Genomic DNA, 15,444 nt, shown 5'->3' on the forward strand with positions numbered 1-15,444 from the left:
GGGTTCAACTCTGACGTGCATGCCCTTAGCCACATGCTGGGCTGCCTCGTGACCAGGCCCTATGAGCAAACAAGGTTGTAAATATTTTTTTAAAGATATATGTATTTATTGGGGATGGGGGGCAGATAGAGAGAATCCCACTGAGTGTGGAGACAGATGCAGGGCTTGATCTCATGACTCTGAGATCTTGACCTGAGCCAAAACCAAGAGTGAAATGCTCAACCAACTAGCCACTCAGGCGCCCCAAGGATGTTAATATTTAGGGGAACTGAACTTGAATATTTGAAATCAGAAGGGAAGAGCCGCATTTGTGTTCATGTGTGTTATTACCAGCCTCTAGCACCGAGATCAGAATATTATTGCTGTTCAGTAAATATTTATTGAAGGCATGAATAGTTGCCATTTATCAAACTGTTTTTTATAATTTTATGTTCCAGTAGCAAGGAATAGGAACACAATATTTCCACTCAGAGGAGCCTTTTTCAAAGAATTTGGGGGAGTTAATATGAATAAGAATGTGAAGACGTGTAGGGAGTGCTAAAATTATCCAAGGGAAGTGATTGCAGAAAGATAGAGGTTGCCAAATCATAAGACCAGAGAATGTCAACAAATTGAAAGCATGACTGCCAGGCAAACAGTCTACAGTAGAACCCACCACTCTCCCATGGTGAATGTGCTGAAAAATCTAGGAATGCAGAATAAAAGGCCCGGAGAGCCGAGAGTGGAGGGGAGAGTTTGGGTCAGATGCCAGAATGTCTCCAGCAAGTCTGGGGGAAAAGGCTGCCCTTAGCATTACTACTAAACTAACCCAAAGTTTGGAGGTTTGAGAAATGTGAATGTGTGTAGCATCCGGTGTTTTTCTTGAACTTATCTCCTCAGAATCTTGTAAAACAAAATATAGCATCTGTTTTCTGTTGGACATAAGTTACCTAACTGCTCTTGAAAAAAGCAAATGCCAGCAAGAGTCTCCCCGAGATAGAAAACTGCCCCATTTGCTCCCTCATCCTTGGGGAGGGTAGCATATTCCAGGGATGTAGATTTCCTAGGTAACAGATCCCCAGTTCTTTCATGCATCAAAGCCTGAATTAAAATCTTTCTATAATGCAGCCTCTCTGCTTAATTGGAGCTACTGAGTACCACTGAACCTGTTATTGGAAACCTCACATAGATGACTGTCCAGTGCCTTGGGGTGGAGGCGGCACTGGAATGTCACTCTGTCCTCGCCTTGGTTAGGCCTCCTCCTTGGGTCCTCAGCTTCTAGGCACCCACCATACCACCAGTTTTCTGAGGCAGCCCAAGGATTGTGTTGTCCTCTGACTCAGCAATTCTGAATTTTATACGGCCATCTGTCTCAAGTTTGCAAATGTCCATGTCCAAGGATGTGTGCTGTAGCAACACTGTCAGGAATAGTGAAATTGATCCTAAAAGTGCATGTGTGGGAACTGGTTCAATAAACCGTGGTCTTTTCATACCAAGGAATGCTGTGTTGCTTAAAATATAATAGGGCGATATGTTTGTGGAAGAATGTCCAAGATAAACTGAGAAAAGCAAGTGAAGACGAGAGTTGACGATCCCTTCTCAAGAATTGATGCTCCTGCCTCTGGCCCGTTCCCCTCATAGTGCAGCAGCCCTAGCTCCCTACCCAGGGCAGGTGTGGGATCCAGAGCCCCCTCCTCCTGTCCCTCGCCCTTACTCTGCAGCCATGGTGTCCTTTCGGTTCCTCTTGTCTCCAAACTCTTCCTTTCAGAACATTCCTCAAGTGCCGCCTGACTCCCTGGCCTGTTCCACTATTGCCTGCTTCCACTGTTGCTGCTGCTTCTTTGTTGGTCCGCTCATTGATTGTGTCTCAGCTCCCCAGGAGCTGAGCTCCTTGAGCAAGGAGCCAGGACTTTGCTCTTTCACGCCATACCCGGCATGGGCATAACACTCTGTTAAAACTTACTGGCCGCATGAATGAGTGAGTCCGGCTTGTACAAGATAAAGGGAGATGAATTTATTAAAATATGTAGAAAATACAGGGTGTTGATGCTCTAGGAGTTTTGCCAGTAGTCCAGATTCAGAGCATGAGCTCCTGATGTTGCTAGGATGTCTCTCTGCATGTTGCTCTGCTTCTAGAAACTTGAATGAGGAAGTGTGCGCTGGGAGCACCCCCTCCCAGGGTGACGAAGTTCAGCCTGTTACAGGGGCCAAGCTTTGGGTTTTGGGCCAGGAGGTTATGAAGCATTTGGCCTGGTATCAGTCCTTGTGTTTACTTAAGTGAATGCTGTGAAACTCTCCTCCCACACCCTCCTCAGGGTGAGAACATTTCCTACCCTGCTCCCCATCCCTGAAGGAGTGCAGGGGAGACCACTGAAGGCTGGTTCTAGGAGGAGGGAAATGGGAACTCGAAACCGAAGGAAGATTCTAAAAAAAAAAAAAAAAAAAAGGAAGATTCTAGGTTTATGCTAGGCAAATTCAGGCTTATTTTATCAGTGAGAAAGATGGATTATAGAAAATTCAACAATGGAGAGTGACCCAGCAGGTTTAGGGCTTTGAAAGGCAAACAGGTGCCAGGGAGTGGTTTTCTTACAGGCTTCTTGGAAGATCAGGAAAACAGTGTGGGCCCTGACCAGGGAGGAAGGGGTGAAGACTGGGGGGTTCACCTGACTGGCCTGCCTCTCTGCTTCATAGTTCCTGATATTTGCAAAATAACAATTAAAACTTTTTTGGGACACACTAATTTAGTATGCTGTGGTATAGGGAATAACAGGCAGAGGCATAGAGATCTGCCTGGCTTTTGCTCCTAAAAATCTTTGACCTGAGAGAGCCACAGGATCCAGAGTTTTGTTGTGGTGGCTGCTGTGGTAAGAGCCACTGTGTACACAGGGTCCTGGCTCAGGAGCTTTACACCCCTTGTTACATTTAATCCTCACATCAGCCCCCGCCCCAGACATTCTCCCCAGGGACTGATGAAGCATCTGGAAGGGAAGGGATTGGCCCAAGGTCACAGCCAGTGAGGGGCAGAGTTGAGATTTGAACCCAGGTCTGTGGGGGCTCAGAGGCTGGTGCTTTTTACACTGCCCAGAAAAAAACCTTCAAAATCAAACCTGCCGTTGGGCAGTAAGTCAACCATGCAGATGGAGCGAGGAAGTTGGAGTGCTGACTTCTTTGAAGGCAGACCTGGGCTCTGACTGGAGGCTGCAGCTGGAGGAGAACCAGGTGAAGAGCACTGGCCTTGGAAATTGGCAGGAGGGGGAAGCCAGTTCTCATGGGAGCTTGTGCACAGGGCTTGGAGAACTCGACACAGAGCCACTCGGTTCAAGCCAGAGCTCTTTCTGCCACTGGAAGCGGTTGGTTGCTTGCTTCTCAGCAACCAAGGTGTTGTTTCTCTCAAGATTAATTATCAGGCAACTAATGTGAACCCGCACAAACATACTTCCAAAGAGTCTGGCTAATGCCAAGAGCCTTTGACTGTAGGGGTGTGTATAGCTTCGGATTCTGCTCTGATCGTGGGCAGGAATTGTGCCAAAATGCCAGATTTGAGCCTGAGAAAGTGACTCCTGGTAGACCTCTTCCTAATCAGCTCCTTCCCAAGTTGTCAGGTCCCACTGGCACCACCGCAGCATTGCACACCCTACTCCCTGCTGCCCCAAAGCTTGGCGCATACACCTACCTGGAGCCCTCACACACCACCTTATGAGGGGTCCTGCAGTGATTTCCACTCCGTAGGTGAGGAAGCGAAAGCACAGGGAGGTGGAGTGCCCATATGATGCAACTAGGATCAAAAGAGCCCCAGTTCATCTGGGTGCTCGTCCTGACCCTGCTCTTGACCATGGAGCCAGGCAAGCCCCTCCCTGCTTAGTGGCTTGGTTGTGTTTATGGTCCTGAATTCTGGCCCAGGGTAACTGGAGATGACTTGCCAGGGTTCTAAGCCAGAGTCAGGACATGCTGGGATGCTGGGGTCAAGGAGAGCCCTTGAGGAAGGAAGGCAGAGTGGCCTTGAACTGCTGTTCACCCTGACTGTGACCTTTATTCAGCCCTGGTGAGGTGACAAAGTGTCTGCCACTCTCAGACCAGCTTCCCCAGCCTGAAAGGGAACAGCTTGCTGAGAGAGTTCCTTGAGAATATTGCTTGGCTCTTAGAAGCAGAGAGTGATTTTTGGCATTTAATTAAGCAGCTTTGGATAAGGATCTTTTCTCTGAGTGAATGAAGGGGCTTCCGTCTCCCTGGCATTGGCCTAATTAAATCAGTGTACAGTCTCTCTCCAGACCTGGTTGCTGTTAATCCTCACAACAGCAACAGCAATGATTGCTGCCAGGTGCTGAACTGAGGCCTTCACAGGACTCACCCTCCTCTCTCATCCATCTACTAGCCCTTCCTTCTTGGTTTTCAGGTAACTCTGGCCACTTTTGTTTTTTCTCAAATGCACTAGACTTATTCCTACCCCAGGGCCTTTGCACTTGCTCTTGTTGCTGCCTCAACTGTTAATCCTTCCACTTTTCCTGTTTTTGGTTTCTTGTCATCAGTCAGGACTTGAGTGAAATATCTACTTATCAGAGAGACCCTCCCAACCATCCTATCTAAAGTTCTTTATCTTCCCCTACTTTAGTAGTCTCTGTGGATCCCGTTTTCCTTCTTTGTACCTACCACTGCAATCTGTCTTGTGTATTTGATTGCTTCTCTACTGTCTGTATCCACCAGAACAGAACACCAGGTCCATGAGAGACAAAGGTCCTTACTGGCTTTAGTTTCTACAGTGTCTTTAGCCTTAGAACAGTGCCTGGCCTATCGCAGATGTTCACTCCATATTTACTGAATGGTAAAAGAATAATCTGACTCCTTTCTCACAACAACACTGTGCAGTGGTGTGGCAGAGGAGAGATGATTGCAAATTTTTTACTGCTCCTCCCAAGGAGTAGTGGAGGCTCCCCCCACCCCCTCCCCTGCGATCTGGACTGGGCCTGTGACTCGCACTGATCAGTGGAAGAAATGAGGTCGTGTGACTTCAGAAGCTGGATCTTAGGAAGCCTTTCAGCTTCTGCCTGAGTCTCTTGGAACACTCTCTGGGGAAGCCAGCTGTCCTAGGAGAAAGCTGACTAGCCTGAGTCTGCCATACAGCCAGGAGGCCCAAGCAGACATGTGGTGCAGAAGCTCTCTTGCCCATCCAGGGCATCTCTGCTCTGTGAGCCCAGGCAAGCCCTGTGCAGCTGAGCCCAATCAATGGATGCAATTGTGAGAGAATAATGAATCATTTAAGCCACTGAGTTTTGACATCTTATACAACAATATGGATAAATGGATATGGTAGGTACATTCTCTTCATTTCTCAGATCAACAAGAACAAGGTCAAATGACTTACCCAAGGTTGCTTGGCAGACTGGGCATTTGAACTTGGTTGTCTCCAGGGCTGGGGCTTTAAACCTCATGCCACATTCCTCTGAGGCTAATTCACATTGTGATTTTTTTTTTTTTTTAAACTCTATGTAGTCCTCAGTAATTTTTTATTTATTTATTTATTTATTTATTTATTTATTTATTTATGAAACACAGAGAGAGAGAGAGAGAGAGAGGCAGAGACACAGGCAGAGGAAGAAGCAGGCTCCATGCAGGGAGCCCGACGCGGGACTCGATCCTGGGTCTCCAGGATCACGCCCAGGGCGGAAGGCGGTGATAAACCGCTGAGCCACCCGGGCTGCCCCACATTGTGATTTTTTAATTTATATTGCTGGTTGTCATTGTTGGGTTGAGAGCCGATCTAAGAACTTTCTTCCTTCTCGTTGTAGATCTTCATAAACAATGAGTGGCACGATGCTGTCAGCAAGAAAACGTTCCCCACCATCAATCCATCCACTGGAGAAGTCATCTGTCAGGTAGCTGAAGGAGATAAGGTGAGAACTGGTGATCTCCCTTAGGGCGGGAACAGGCAAGGATGGTTTCATTTTTTACTTTATATGTTTTTATGTGGTTCAAACTTTGCCGTGTGCATTACTTTCATGACTCAAAATGCCAATGAATATCTTTTGAGTAAATGAATCAACAGAAACTCTTCCTTCAGGCAAAGGTACTAGATTATACCCAGGTTCAGTCATTCAGACAGCTGTGGAATTGTAGACTTGCAACTGAATTTGGGACATCTAATCCAGTCTGTCGTTTCTAGTCCTAGAAGGTAGGTCAGAGAAGGGAGGTACACACCTAGATAGAGGAATCTTGTGGACTAGAATTTGGTCTCCTAAGATCTAGCCTGGTGTTGGTAGTATATTCTATTGGAATTGTACATACTTGCAGGACGTCCAGGTGGCTCTGTCGGTTGAACGTCTGACTCTTGGTTTCGGTTCAGGTCATGATCTCAGGGTCCCCTGAGCTCTATACTCACTGGGCAGTCTGCTTGGGGTTCTCTCTTTCTCCCTCTGCCCCAACTCATGCTCACTCCCTCTCTAAAATAAATAAATAAATTTTTAAAAAGAAGAGGCACTGGAAATAATTTAAGAATGGTCCTTGACCTCTGCTTTAAGAGTTTTCTATATTCGTGTATAAAGCCCTGCTCCCTCTGCTAAAAGCAAATGTGAATACAGTACTTTTCTGGCTTATAATGTAGTCTGATGGTAAATATATTTAATATTAATGAAAACCATGCTCCCAAACCTCCTGATACACATCTCCCAATATGAAAAATGCTAGCTGTGATGATTTTACTGCTTCCCCAGAGGAGAGGGAAGGTGGTTAAACCTGTGTTTAGTAGAGACTGCCAGTTATCTTAGAAGGAATGGTTAGGTTCTCTGGGCTTGCTTTCTTACAAAGATGGGGAAAATGGTCAAATTCTAAGCAATGATGCCTGAATGTTTCCCTCTAAAACTCTTTGGGGAATTCTGAAATGAAAATACAGGAACAGAAACTGTCAGGTCCTCATTCTCTTCATAACTCCTGGAAAGGAGAGTCTGAAGCTCGTCAGGCAGAGCCCTTCATGGTGGGGAAGGGCTGTTTGGGCAGGTTTCCACACGATATTGACTAAAGCCCTGTGGGTGTGCTTGGCAGTGGGGTGAATGATATTTGGAGGCAGTTCTCACTGAGAAGGCCTCAGCTGTCTTGGTGGATGTTTTCCAGGAAGATGTGGACAAGGCAGTAAAGGCTGCCCGGGCTGCCTTCCAGCTAGGTTCACCCTGGCGCCGCATGGACGCATCCGACAGAGGCCGCTTGCTGAACCGCCTGGCAGATCTGATTGAGCGAGACCGGACCTATCTGGCAGTGAGTTTTCAGCCCCCTCCTCTCTCATCCCATGTGGTGAATAGGCTCAGAGCATCCCACAGACAGCCAGGAAGGGGCTGCATGGCTGACATGTAACAGATCAGAATGGCATAGGCCGGACACTTGGGGTACACCGCTATTCCAATTAGAGGAGCCTCTTATTGTCTCCTATGATGGCTAAGAAAGAAGGAGATGGGGGGCAGGGAGGGGTGCTACAATGGGGAGCCTTCCCTGAAACCCCCAGGGATAGATGCCTCTCTCGGAGCCCCTGTGTGTGTGGTGGGCCTTCTCTCTGGCTGCCACAGGCGGAAGAAACCAGGAGGCAAAGCCCTCTTCCCACCACTCCCCAATCCAATCTGCATATAGCAGCCAGAGTGAACCTTCTAGAAGGCAAATTATACCATGGTGCTCCACTCTCAAGTTTTCTATATATCCTTAGGATAATGCCCTATTCCCTCCACATGGTCTACAAGGCCCTGCCTGGTCTGACTCTGTCTCCCAACTAATGACGGGCTGTGGCCCTCACACACAGAGCTCAGCTCACCACCTTTCCCTCAATGGCTTGACTGCCAGGCTTCTTTGAGCCATTGGGGCCTTTGCACATCCTTCTGCTTGGGGTGCTCTTCCCTTGGTCATCATTTTTACCTTCCCCTTTGCCTACTTACCTCCTACATATCCTTCAGATTTTAGCCTAGAGGGAGGGTGTTTCTCAGACTGGGCTGGGCATCTGGGCTTCTCCTTTCTAGCACTCTTAATACTTGTGATAAATGCTTCACGTTATTATTCACTAGCACTTTGCTCTCTCAGCTCTCATGTTTGTCTTTTCTTACCTGCATTTGGCTTAGAGCCAAACCTAGAAAACATGTGCATATGAAATGACCACATGTGAAACTGGTACACCATTCTTCTCCTCACCCCTCATTCTTCCACCTTTGGAGAGGGAGGGGTTTTGGGCCAGAAGTGCCACAGCATTCAGTAGCACAGAGTGGCCATCAGCCCTTCTTGGTCTGTGCTGAGCTTGGGCACCAGTTGTCACCAATCGCTTTGACTCAGTCCTATGCCTGTGCTGACCGTTCTCTTTTTCTCAGGCCTTGGAGACCCTGGATAATGGCAAGCCCTATGTCATCTCTTACCTTGTGGATCTGGACATGGTCCTCAGATGCCTCCGGTATGGGCTCAGGCTTCCTGCTTCTTGTTCTGGCTGCACCACATGGGAGCAGGTGTTGTGGGGGGCAGGGGGGAGCCAGAAATAGAATAATGTAACAGGATTACAGGAGTGGGAGAAACATGTTTGCTGAGACTATCTTATGAGAAAACCCCTCAGTGTCAAAACAGCAAGTTACTCATAAGTGTTTTCTCTTTTTTTCTAGAGGCAGTTTCAGTAATTTTCTGTTAGGTGGAATTTGTCCATTTCATGTAGGTTATCTAATTTGTTGGCTACAATTGTTCATATAGTCTCTTAAAAGCCTTTTTATCTCTGTGTGGTCAGTGGTGATTCTTTTTTTTTCACTTCTGATTTCAGCTGTTTGTGTCTTCTGCCTTTTTGTCTTAGTCTAGTGAAAGGTTTGTCAAGTTGGTGAGTTTTCGAAGAACCCCCTTTTGGTTTTGTTGATTTCCTCTGTTGTTTTCCTGGTCTCCCTTTCATCTGCCTCTGCTTTAGTCTTTATTATTTCCTTCTCCTTGCTAGCTTTTGGATTAGCGTAATCAAATGTCTTAATGACCAAGAAATACAGGATGAGGAATAAGAGCTTTGTTAGGGTCCTTTTGGTTGGAGGTAACAAAGACTCGGCTTGACTCAGGCACTGCGGAGACTTAGGGGTCTTAAATCCAGGAAGCCACCAAGCCATACTGTGGCTCCTCTCAGCCCTCTTGCTTCATCTTCTCAGTTTTCCCTGGCCGCCTTTGGGGCCAGTGTGTTTGCTAGAACCTGGCTGCCCCTTGCCTAGGCTTGCTTTTGTATGCATGATCCTACCAGACTACACTGCAACCCCTTAGTCCTAGTGCCAAATTCCTGCCAAATGCCAAATTTTTAATGCCAGAAGCAGGGGCCAAATGCTACCCTCACTGGTTGGCCTCAAGCCTGACCAGCTATGGTTCCGGTGGACAGATCATTGTGTAAATAATGACTGGACTGTTCCCCCTGTGACCCTGTGGACAGAGTTGGAGGGGAAGAAGCAATACCAGAAAAGTAGGGGTTGGACAACATAATGGGTTCTCAACCAGAGTAGTCCTGTCTCCTGGGTGACAATTGACAATGTCTGGAGACACTTTTGATTGTCACAGCCCGAGCGGGGAGGGGGAAGGGGGAGTGCTACTGGTATCTAGTGCATTGAGGCCATAGAGGCTGCTAAAAAGCCTACAGTGCACAGCATGGCCCACAGAGCAAATAATTTTCCAGCCCCGAATGACAGTAGTGCCAAGATTAGATTGCTCTGCGAGGATGCCCCAGGAGAGCAACCTGGTGAAGCTCAGGCTCCATCCTGTGCCTTCCTGAATTTTAGGAATATGCCTTTGTGCTGATTAAGTAACCATTCTGGGGCCTGCAAAACACAAATAATACTGACGGGGAGGAAGGAAGCCGGCAGTGCCTTCCCTTGGCTAGATTGGCGACTCCCTAGCTGTTTTTCTCCCCAGGCTCACAGCCCTGTGTTCAAAGCCAGGTCAGCTTGGGGCTCAGACTTGTGTTGCCATCCCAGTCATTTCAGAGCTCTTCCTTTTACCCCACATTTCATCTTATTCCTTCTCTTGTTTTTCCTACTTCCCTGAAAATTTAACCATTACATACTGGAAACCCATGCTGCTCATTTCTCCCCCACACTCATGTGCTGAGCTTTTCTGTCACCTGTGTCCCTGTGTCTAGGGCTTGGGCCAGGTGAGGATTTGTTTCTGGTGGCTGTTCCCTCAGTCTGACTTTAGGACTCTGCACACAGGAAGTGCTAGCCATTGGATAGGTTTTCACTTCCTTACCAGATTCAACCCGTGGTTCTCAAATGCTAGTCTTGTGGTGCTGGACTGGTTCAACAGTCACAGTTTAATCTGAATGCTTATTAAAAACACCAATTCCTGGGGAATCAGCCTTGGAGCTCCGGATTGAGTAGGTTAGAAGTAGGCACCTTGAATATGGTGTTTTTCACAAGCATCCCAGGTGATTCTGAGGCTTAGAGTTAGTTGACCAGAGTGGATTACTGTGATCCTAGCAGTTACCAAGAAAGTCTTTTCTTGGAATAAGCCAAGAGCAAGGGCAATGATCAGAAAAACTTAATTGGGCCTGTATGAGTCTTCTCTTTCTGCCACGGTTTACAGGGGTCCCTGAAAGTCATGGATTAAGCTTAATTTTTGTTTTTTGGTATTTTTTGTTTTTTTAGTTACTATGCTGGCTGGGCTGATAAGTACCATGGGAAAACCATTCCTATCGATGGGGACTTTTTCAGTTATACCCGCCATGAACCTGTCGGGGTGTGCGGGCAGATCATTCCAGTAAGTATTAGCCTCATAATTAACGAATGAAGGTTTATCAGGAGTGCCTTGAGGGATCCCTGGGTGGCGCAGTGGTTTAGCGCCTGCCTTTGGCCCAGGGCGCAATCCTGGAGACCCAGGATCGAATCCCACGTCAGGCTCCCGGTGCATGGAGCCTGCTTCTCCCTCTGCCTGTGTCTCTGCCTCTCTCTCTCTCTCTGTGACTATCATAAATAAATAAAAATTAAAAAAAAAAAAAAAAAAAAAAAGGAGTGCCTTGAGATGCAGTGATCTCGGACAGGCTGATTGCAAAGGTTGGGAGGGTCTGCGGAGTGATGTGGGAAGGTAGCCTGGGTGGTGGTTAAAAACACAGGCTTTAACAAAGCCAACCAGTCTGCCGTGTGTGGACTCTGACTTTGGGCGAATCACTTAACCCTGTAAGACTCGGTTTCGTTATCTGAAAAGCAGAAGGGAACATAGCACTCTTAGGGCAGTGGAGAAGGGGAGGAAGGCAGTGGTGGATAAAATGCAACAACATAGCATGGAGCCTACTATGGGAAAAGCTCTAATGAGCATGAGTCATTCTTGTTCTCATCCACCTGCCATGTCCATCTGTCTTAAGCTCACAACTGGGTTGTGAGGGTAGCAGAAGGGGGTCAGAGAAGTCAGTGAGGCTTCTCCTCCCTGGGCTGCCACATCCCCTGGCTGATGCAGCTCTCAGCTTCGATTCTAGGAGAACATGTTGTTTATTGCAGTGGAACTTCCCCCTCCTGATGCAAGCCTGGAAACTGGGCCCAGCTCTGGCGACCGGAAATGTGATTGTGATGAAGGTAGCTGAGCAGACTCCACTCACTGCCCTGTATGTGGCCAACCTGATTAAGGAGGTGTGTGGCTTTGTGTCTGTCTTGATTTCTGAATGCCCTTGTACATGCTTGCTCCTTGGGGGTTCTTAGGAGAGGTTTTGGGGGCTCCAAAGTGGGGCAGGTATTTATAGACCAGGGACTGACACCTCCCCATACCTCATCATAGGCCAGCTGAAGTGGCCCCTCTTACCTGTTGTCTACACTGTGCTTCACTGCCAGACCCCTCTGAAGAATGAAAATTGCTCTAGGTGAATGCCACTGGGGAGGGACAACACTCACAGGGACCCCACCAGGTTCTCTGCTGTACCATTTGGAATTTCTGAGCTGTGTCCCACAAGACTGGTGTCTGCTTACCTGGGGCCTGGGCAGGCAGCTTAGCCTTTCTGGGAAGGGTGTGTGTTCTTTCTAAGCCTTTGGAGCAGGAGAATGACTCCCAGTGTCCCTGGCTGTTTGCCTACAGGCTGGCTTTCCTCCTGGCGTGGTCAATATTATTCCTGGATTTGGCCCCACAGCTGGGGCTGCCATCGCCTCCCACGAGGATGTGGACAAAGTGGCCTTCACAGGCTCCACCGAGGTAAGGCATCACCAGGACCTCAAGCTTGTGGCACATTTGGCCCTAGTTCCCACTGTCCTCAGAGAACATTGAAGATTAGTCTCTGGGTAATGCATGGAGGGCCTTCCAGGACTGCCTCAGAGTAGCCTGAGTACAAGGCCCTGCATGTGCCAACAGGGACTGTCAGGGTGGAGCCCTCTGTGGGTTGGTTGACACTCTGGCTGCTGTTGTGGGGGGCCAGCATCCCACGTGGAATAGAGAGGCCAAGACCATCTAGAGCCCAGCCTTGCCATTATGATATGGGGTCATTCACTGAGTGTCTTTGGGGTTCCATTTGTTGTCTTTAAAATGAGAGTGGTGGGATGCCTGGGTGGCTCAGTGGTTGAGTATCTGCCTTCAGCCCAGGGCATGATCCTGGAGTCCTGGGATCGAGTCCCACATCGGTCTCCCTGCGTGGAGCCTGCTTCACTCTCTGCCTGTGTCTCTGCCTCTCTCTCTGTGTCCGTCATGAATAAACAAATAAAATCTTAAAAAAAAAAAAAATCTTCGTTTAAAAAATAAAATGAGGGTGGCAACATCTAGGTGGTGGAGATGGTGTATATGGTGTAGTGGGGAAGATCACATGCTCCGGAGTCTTACTGTTTCAGTGCCATTGACTGGCTGTGAGACCTTGAGCAAGTCACTTAGCCTCCCGAAGCACCTGTCTCCTCTGTAACATGGGGATAGGTGCACCTACCACACAGGATTGGAGCGAGGGCGATGAAGTTTATGACATGATCAGTAAAGTTCTAGCTCAGAGTAAGTACTCAGCAAGGGAATGAATGAGTGAGTGAGGAGTATCATGTGGCTCTGTGCCAGGCCCTGGAGAAACAAGGACAAATAAGATGTCTGGGGATTCCTTTAACATCGTCTCCTTTAAAAAAAAAAAAAAAAAAAAAAAAAAAAAAAAAATCGTCTCCTTTAGACAGAACATGGAAGACTCCTAACTCTGGGAAACGAACTAGGGGTGGTGGAAGGGGAGGAGGGCAGGGGGTGGGGGTGACTGGGTGGCGGGCACTGAGGGGGGCACTTGAAGGGATGAGCACTGGGTGTTATTCTGTATGTTGGCAAATTGAACACCAATAAAAAAATAAATTTATTACTAAAAAAAACAAACACATCGTCTCCTTTGAAGCAGGGACAGAATTCCTCCTGAAGAGTGTCCTTTTCCTCTCCTTGAATCCTTTTTTTCTATTTTTTTTTTTTTTTAAGATTTTATTTGAGAGAGAGATCAGGGGGAGGGGCAGAAGGAGAGGGAGAAGCAGACTCCCCGCTGAGCAGGGAGCCCCATACAGGGCTCAGTCCCAGGACTGTGGGATCATGACTTGAGCTGAAGGTAGATGCTTAACTGACTGAGCCACCCTCTCTCTGAGCACCTGCCTCTCTCTCTCCTTGAATTCTTGGGAGGCCTCATTGCCTGACTTTGGAGAAGGCACACTGAATAACATAATGAACGTGCTCTTCAGACCGTTTCCCCGGAGACAGATACTGCCCATCATTCAGTCTGTGCTCAACGATGGCAGCTCTGGGACAGCAGAACAGAAGCCAAGATAGCACAGTCCCAGCTCTTCCCTTGCTTTTCTTTTCTTTTTTTTTTTTTTTAAAGATTTTATTTATTTATTCATGATAGTCACAAAGAGAGAGACAGAGAGGCAGAGACACAGGCAGAGGGAGAAGCAGGCTCCATGCAGTGAGCCCGACGTGGGATTCGATCCCGGGTCTCCAGGATCGCGCCTCGGGCCAAAGGCAGGCGCCAGACCGCTGCGCCACCCAGGGATCCCTTCCCTTGCTTTTCTATTGCCCAAGTTAATGCCTCAAGGTCATGCTGAGAATCTCACAGAGGGGTGGTTTCCTGACAGAGACAGATACGTTCATTCAGATAGGTTCAGGGCAGCTTTGTGCCAGGCTCTGGGAATAAGGAGGCGACGAACACCCCATCCTTGCCCTCATGGAGTGTGCCATGGGCTGGGGACCACACTTAACACTGTGGGAAGTAGGCAGGATCATGGTTTGAACTGGTGACGGACTTACACTGCCCAAGTGTAAACTGTGACTCCACGTTCACCAGCTGTGTGACTTTGGGCAGGTGACTTGGCCACTCTGAGCTGCAGCTCCCACATTCCTAAACCAAGGCGAAGAGTCATGCCTATCTTTGAGGTCATTGCAAGGACCGAACTAAATGAACACAAAGCACTTGGCACAGGGTCTGGTATGCAGGCGGCACTTAGAGCATAGAAGCTACATTGCTCATGTGGTTATGGTCACTGTCATCGTAGAGGCTCGGGGCGGGGGTCAGCAGTGGTAAGTGAATAGCTAGATTTGGTGAAATTCTCCAGGGAGTCATGTAATCCAGCTGCTCCCTCATGTTGTGGGGTCCTCTCTCTTGTGTCTAAAAGAGTGTCTGGGGGATCCCTGGGTGACTCAGCAGTTTGGCTCCTGCCTTTGGCCCAGGGCACAATCCTGGGGTCCTGGGATCGAGTCCTGCGTCGGGCTCCCGGCATGGAGCCTGCTTCTCCCTCTGCCTGTGTCTCTGCCTCTCTCTCTCACTCTCTGTGTCTATCATGAATAAATAAATAATTAATTAATTTAAAAAATAAAAAAAAGAGTTCTTTTTCCTTCCTACTGAGTGCTCTTCTGTGTTCCTGCATGCCCACAGGTTGGCCACCTAGTCCAGGTTGCTGCAGGGAACAGTAACCTCAAGAGAGTGACCCTGGAGCTGGGAGGAAAGAGCCCCAATATCATCATGTCAGATGCAGACAGTAAGTGTTTTGCAGGGAGGAGGTGTGGGTTACAGGCAGCCGTACTGCTATCCATACTGCGGTTCACTTAGGCGAACTTTGGACTCTATGTCTGTGCCACCCCGCCTCCCCTCCATCTTGGCCTCAGGATGAAGGTCAGAGTCTGCAGCAGGGCCCTCCAGCCTGCGTGACCCTCTCTGTCCCCAGTCTCTCCTCTTTGCTCCCCGTCACCCAGCTGGGCTGAGCTACTTAGCTGTCCAGCTGTACTGCATGCTTTGACTTGGCCCAGGCTGCTCCTCTTCCTCATACCCCTTTTCTTGGTCCTGCCAAGGCACCCCGATTTGTCCTTCTCTGACTGCTATGGGCTGGCTGGGTCCTCTGCCACCCGGGTCTCTGTTACCACGGGGGGCTGTGACCTCCTCTCTGTCTGTCTGTCTGTCTGCTGGATGTCCATACCCCAGGAAGGGAGAGATCAGGTCTGTCTTGTTTGGCACTGCCTAGCACCCAGGAGGCACCAGTGCTGTTGGTGCCACAAACAGGTTAAGAGGGTGGGCAGATACTGGGGCCAGGCTCA

At 48.5% G+C, this 15,444-nt stretch overlaps 1 protein-coding gene across 2 annotated transcripts in view; it reads left to right on the forward strand.

The window, feature by feature from the left end:
* Positions 1-15,444, forward strand: part of ALDH2 (aldehyde dehydrogenase 2 family member) — a 39,813-nt gene that overhangs the window by 5,947 nt on the left and 18,422 nt on the right. For both annotated transcript variants that reach the window (XM_077875668.1, XM_077875670.1), the window contains exons 2-8: positions 5,763-5,867; positions 7,081-7,221; positions 8,310-8,389; positions 10,587-10,698; positions 11,433-11,561; positions 12,001-12,114; positions 14,789-14,891. In XM_077875668.1, the coding sequence (XP_077731794.1) occupies positions 5,763-5,867; positions 7,081-7,221; positions 8,310-8,389; positions 10,587-10,698; positions 11,433-11,561; positions 12,001-12,114; positions 14,789-14,891 (784 nt within the window). The remainder of the gene's footprint in view (positions 1-5,762; positions 5,868-7,080; positions 7,222-8,309; positions 8,390-10,586; positions 10,699-11,432; positions 11,562-12,000; positions 12,115-14,788; positions 14,892-15,444) is intronic.

Source organism: Canis aureus, chromosome 27, assembly GCF_053574225.1.
Source record: "Canis aureus isolate CA01 chromosome 27, VMU_Caureus_v.1.0, whole genome shotgun sequence".
In the NCBI taxonomy this organism is placed as follows: Eukaryota; Metazoa; Chordata; class Mammalia; order Carnivora; family Canidae; genus Canis; species Canis aureus.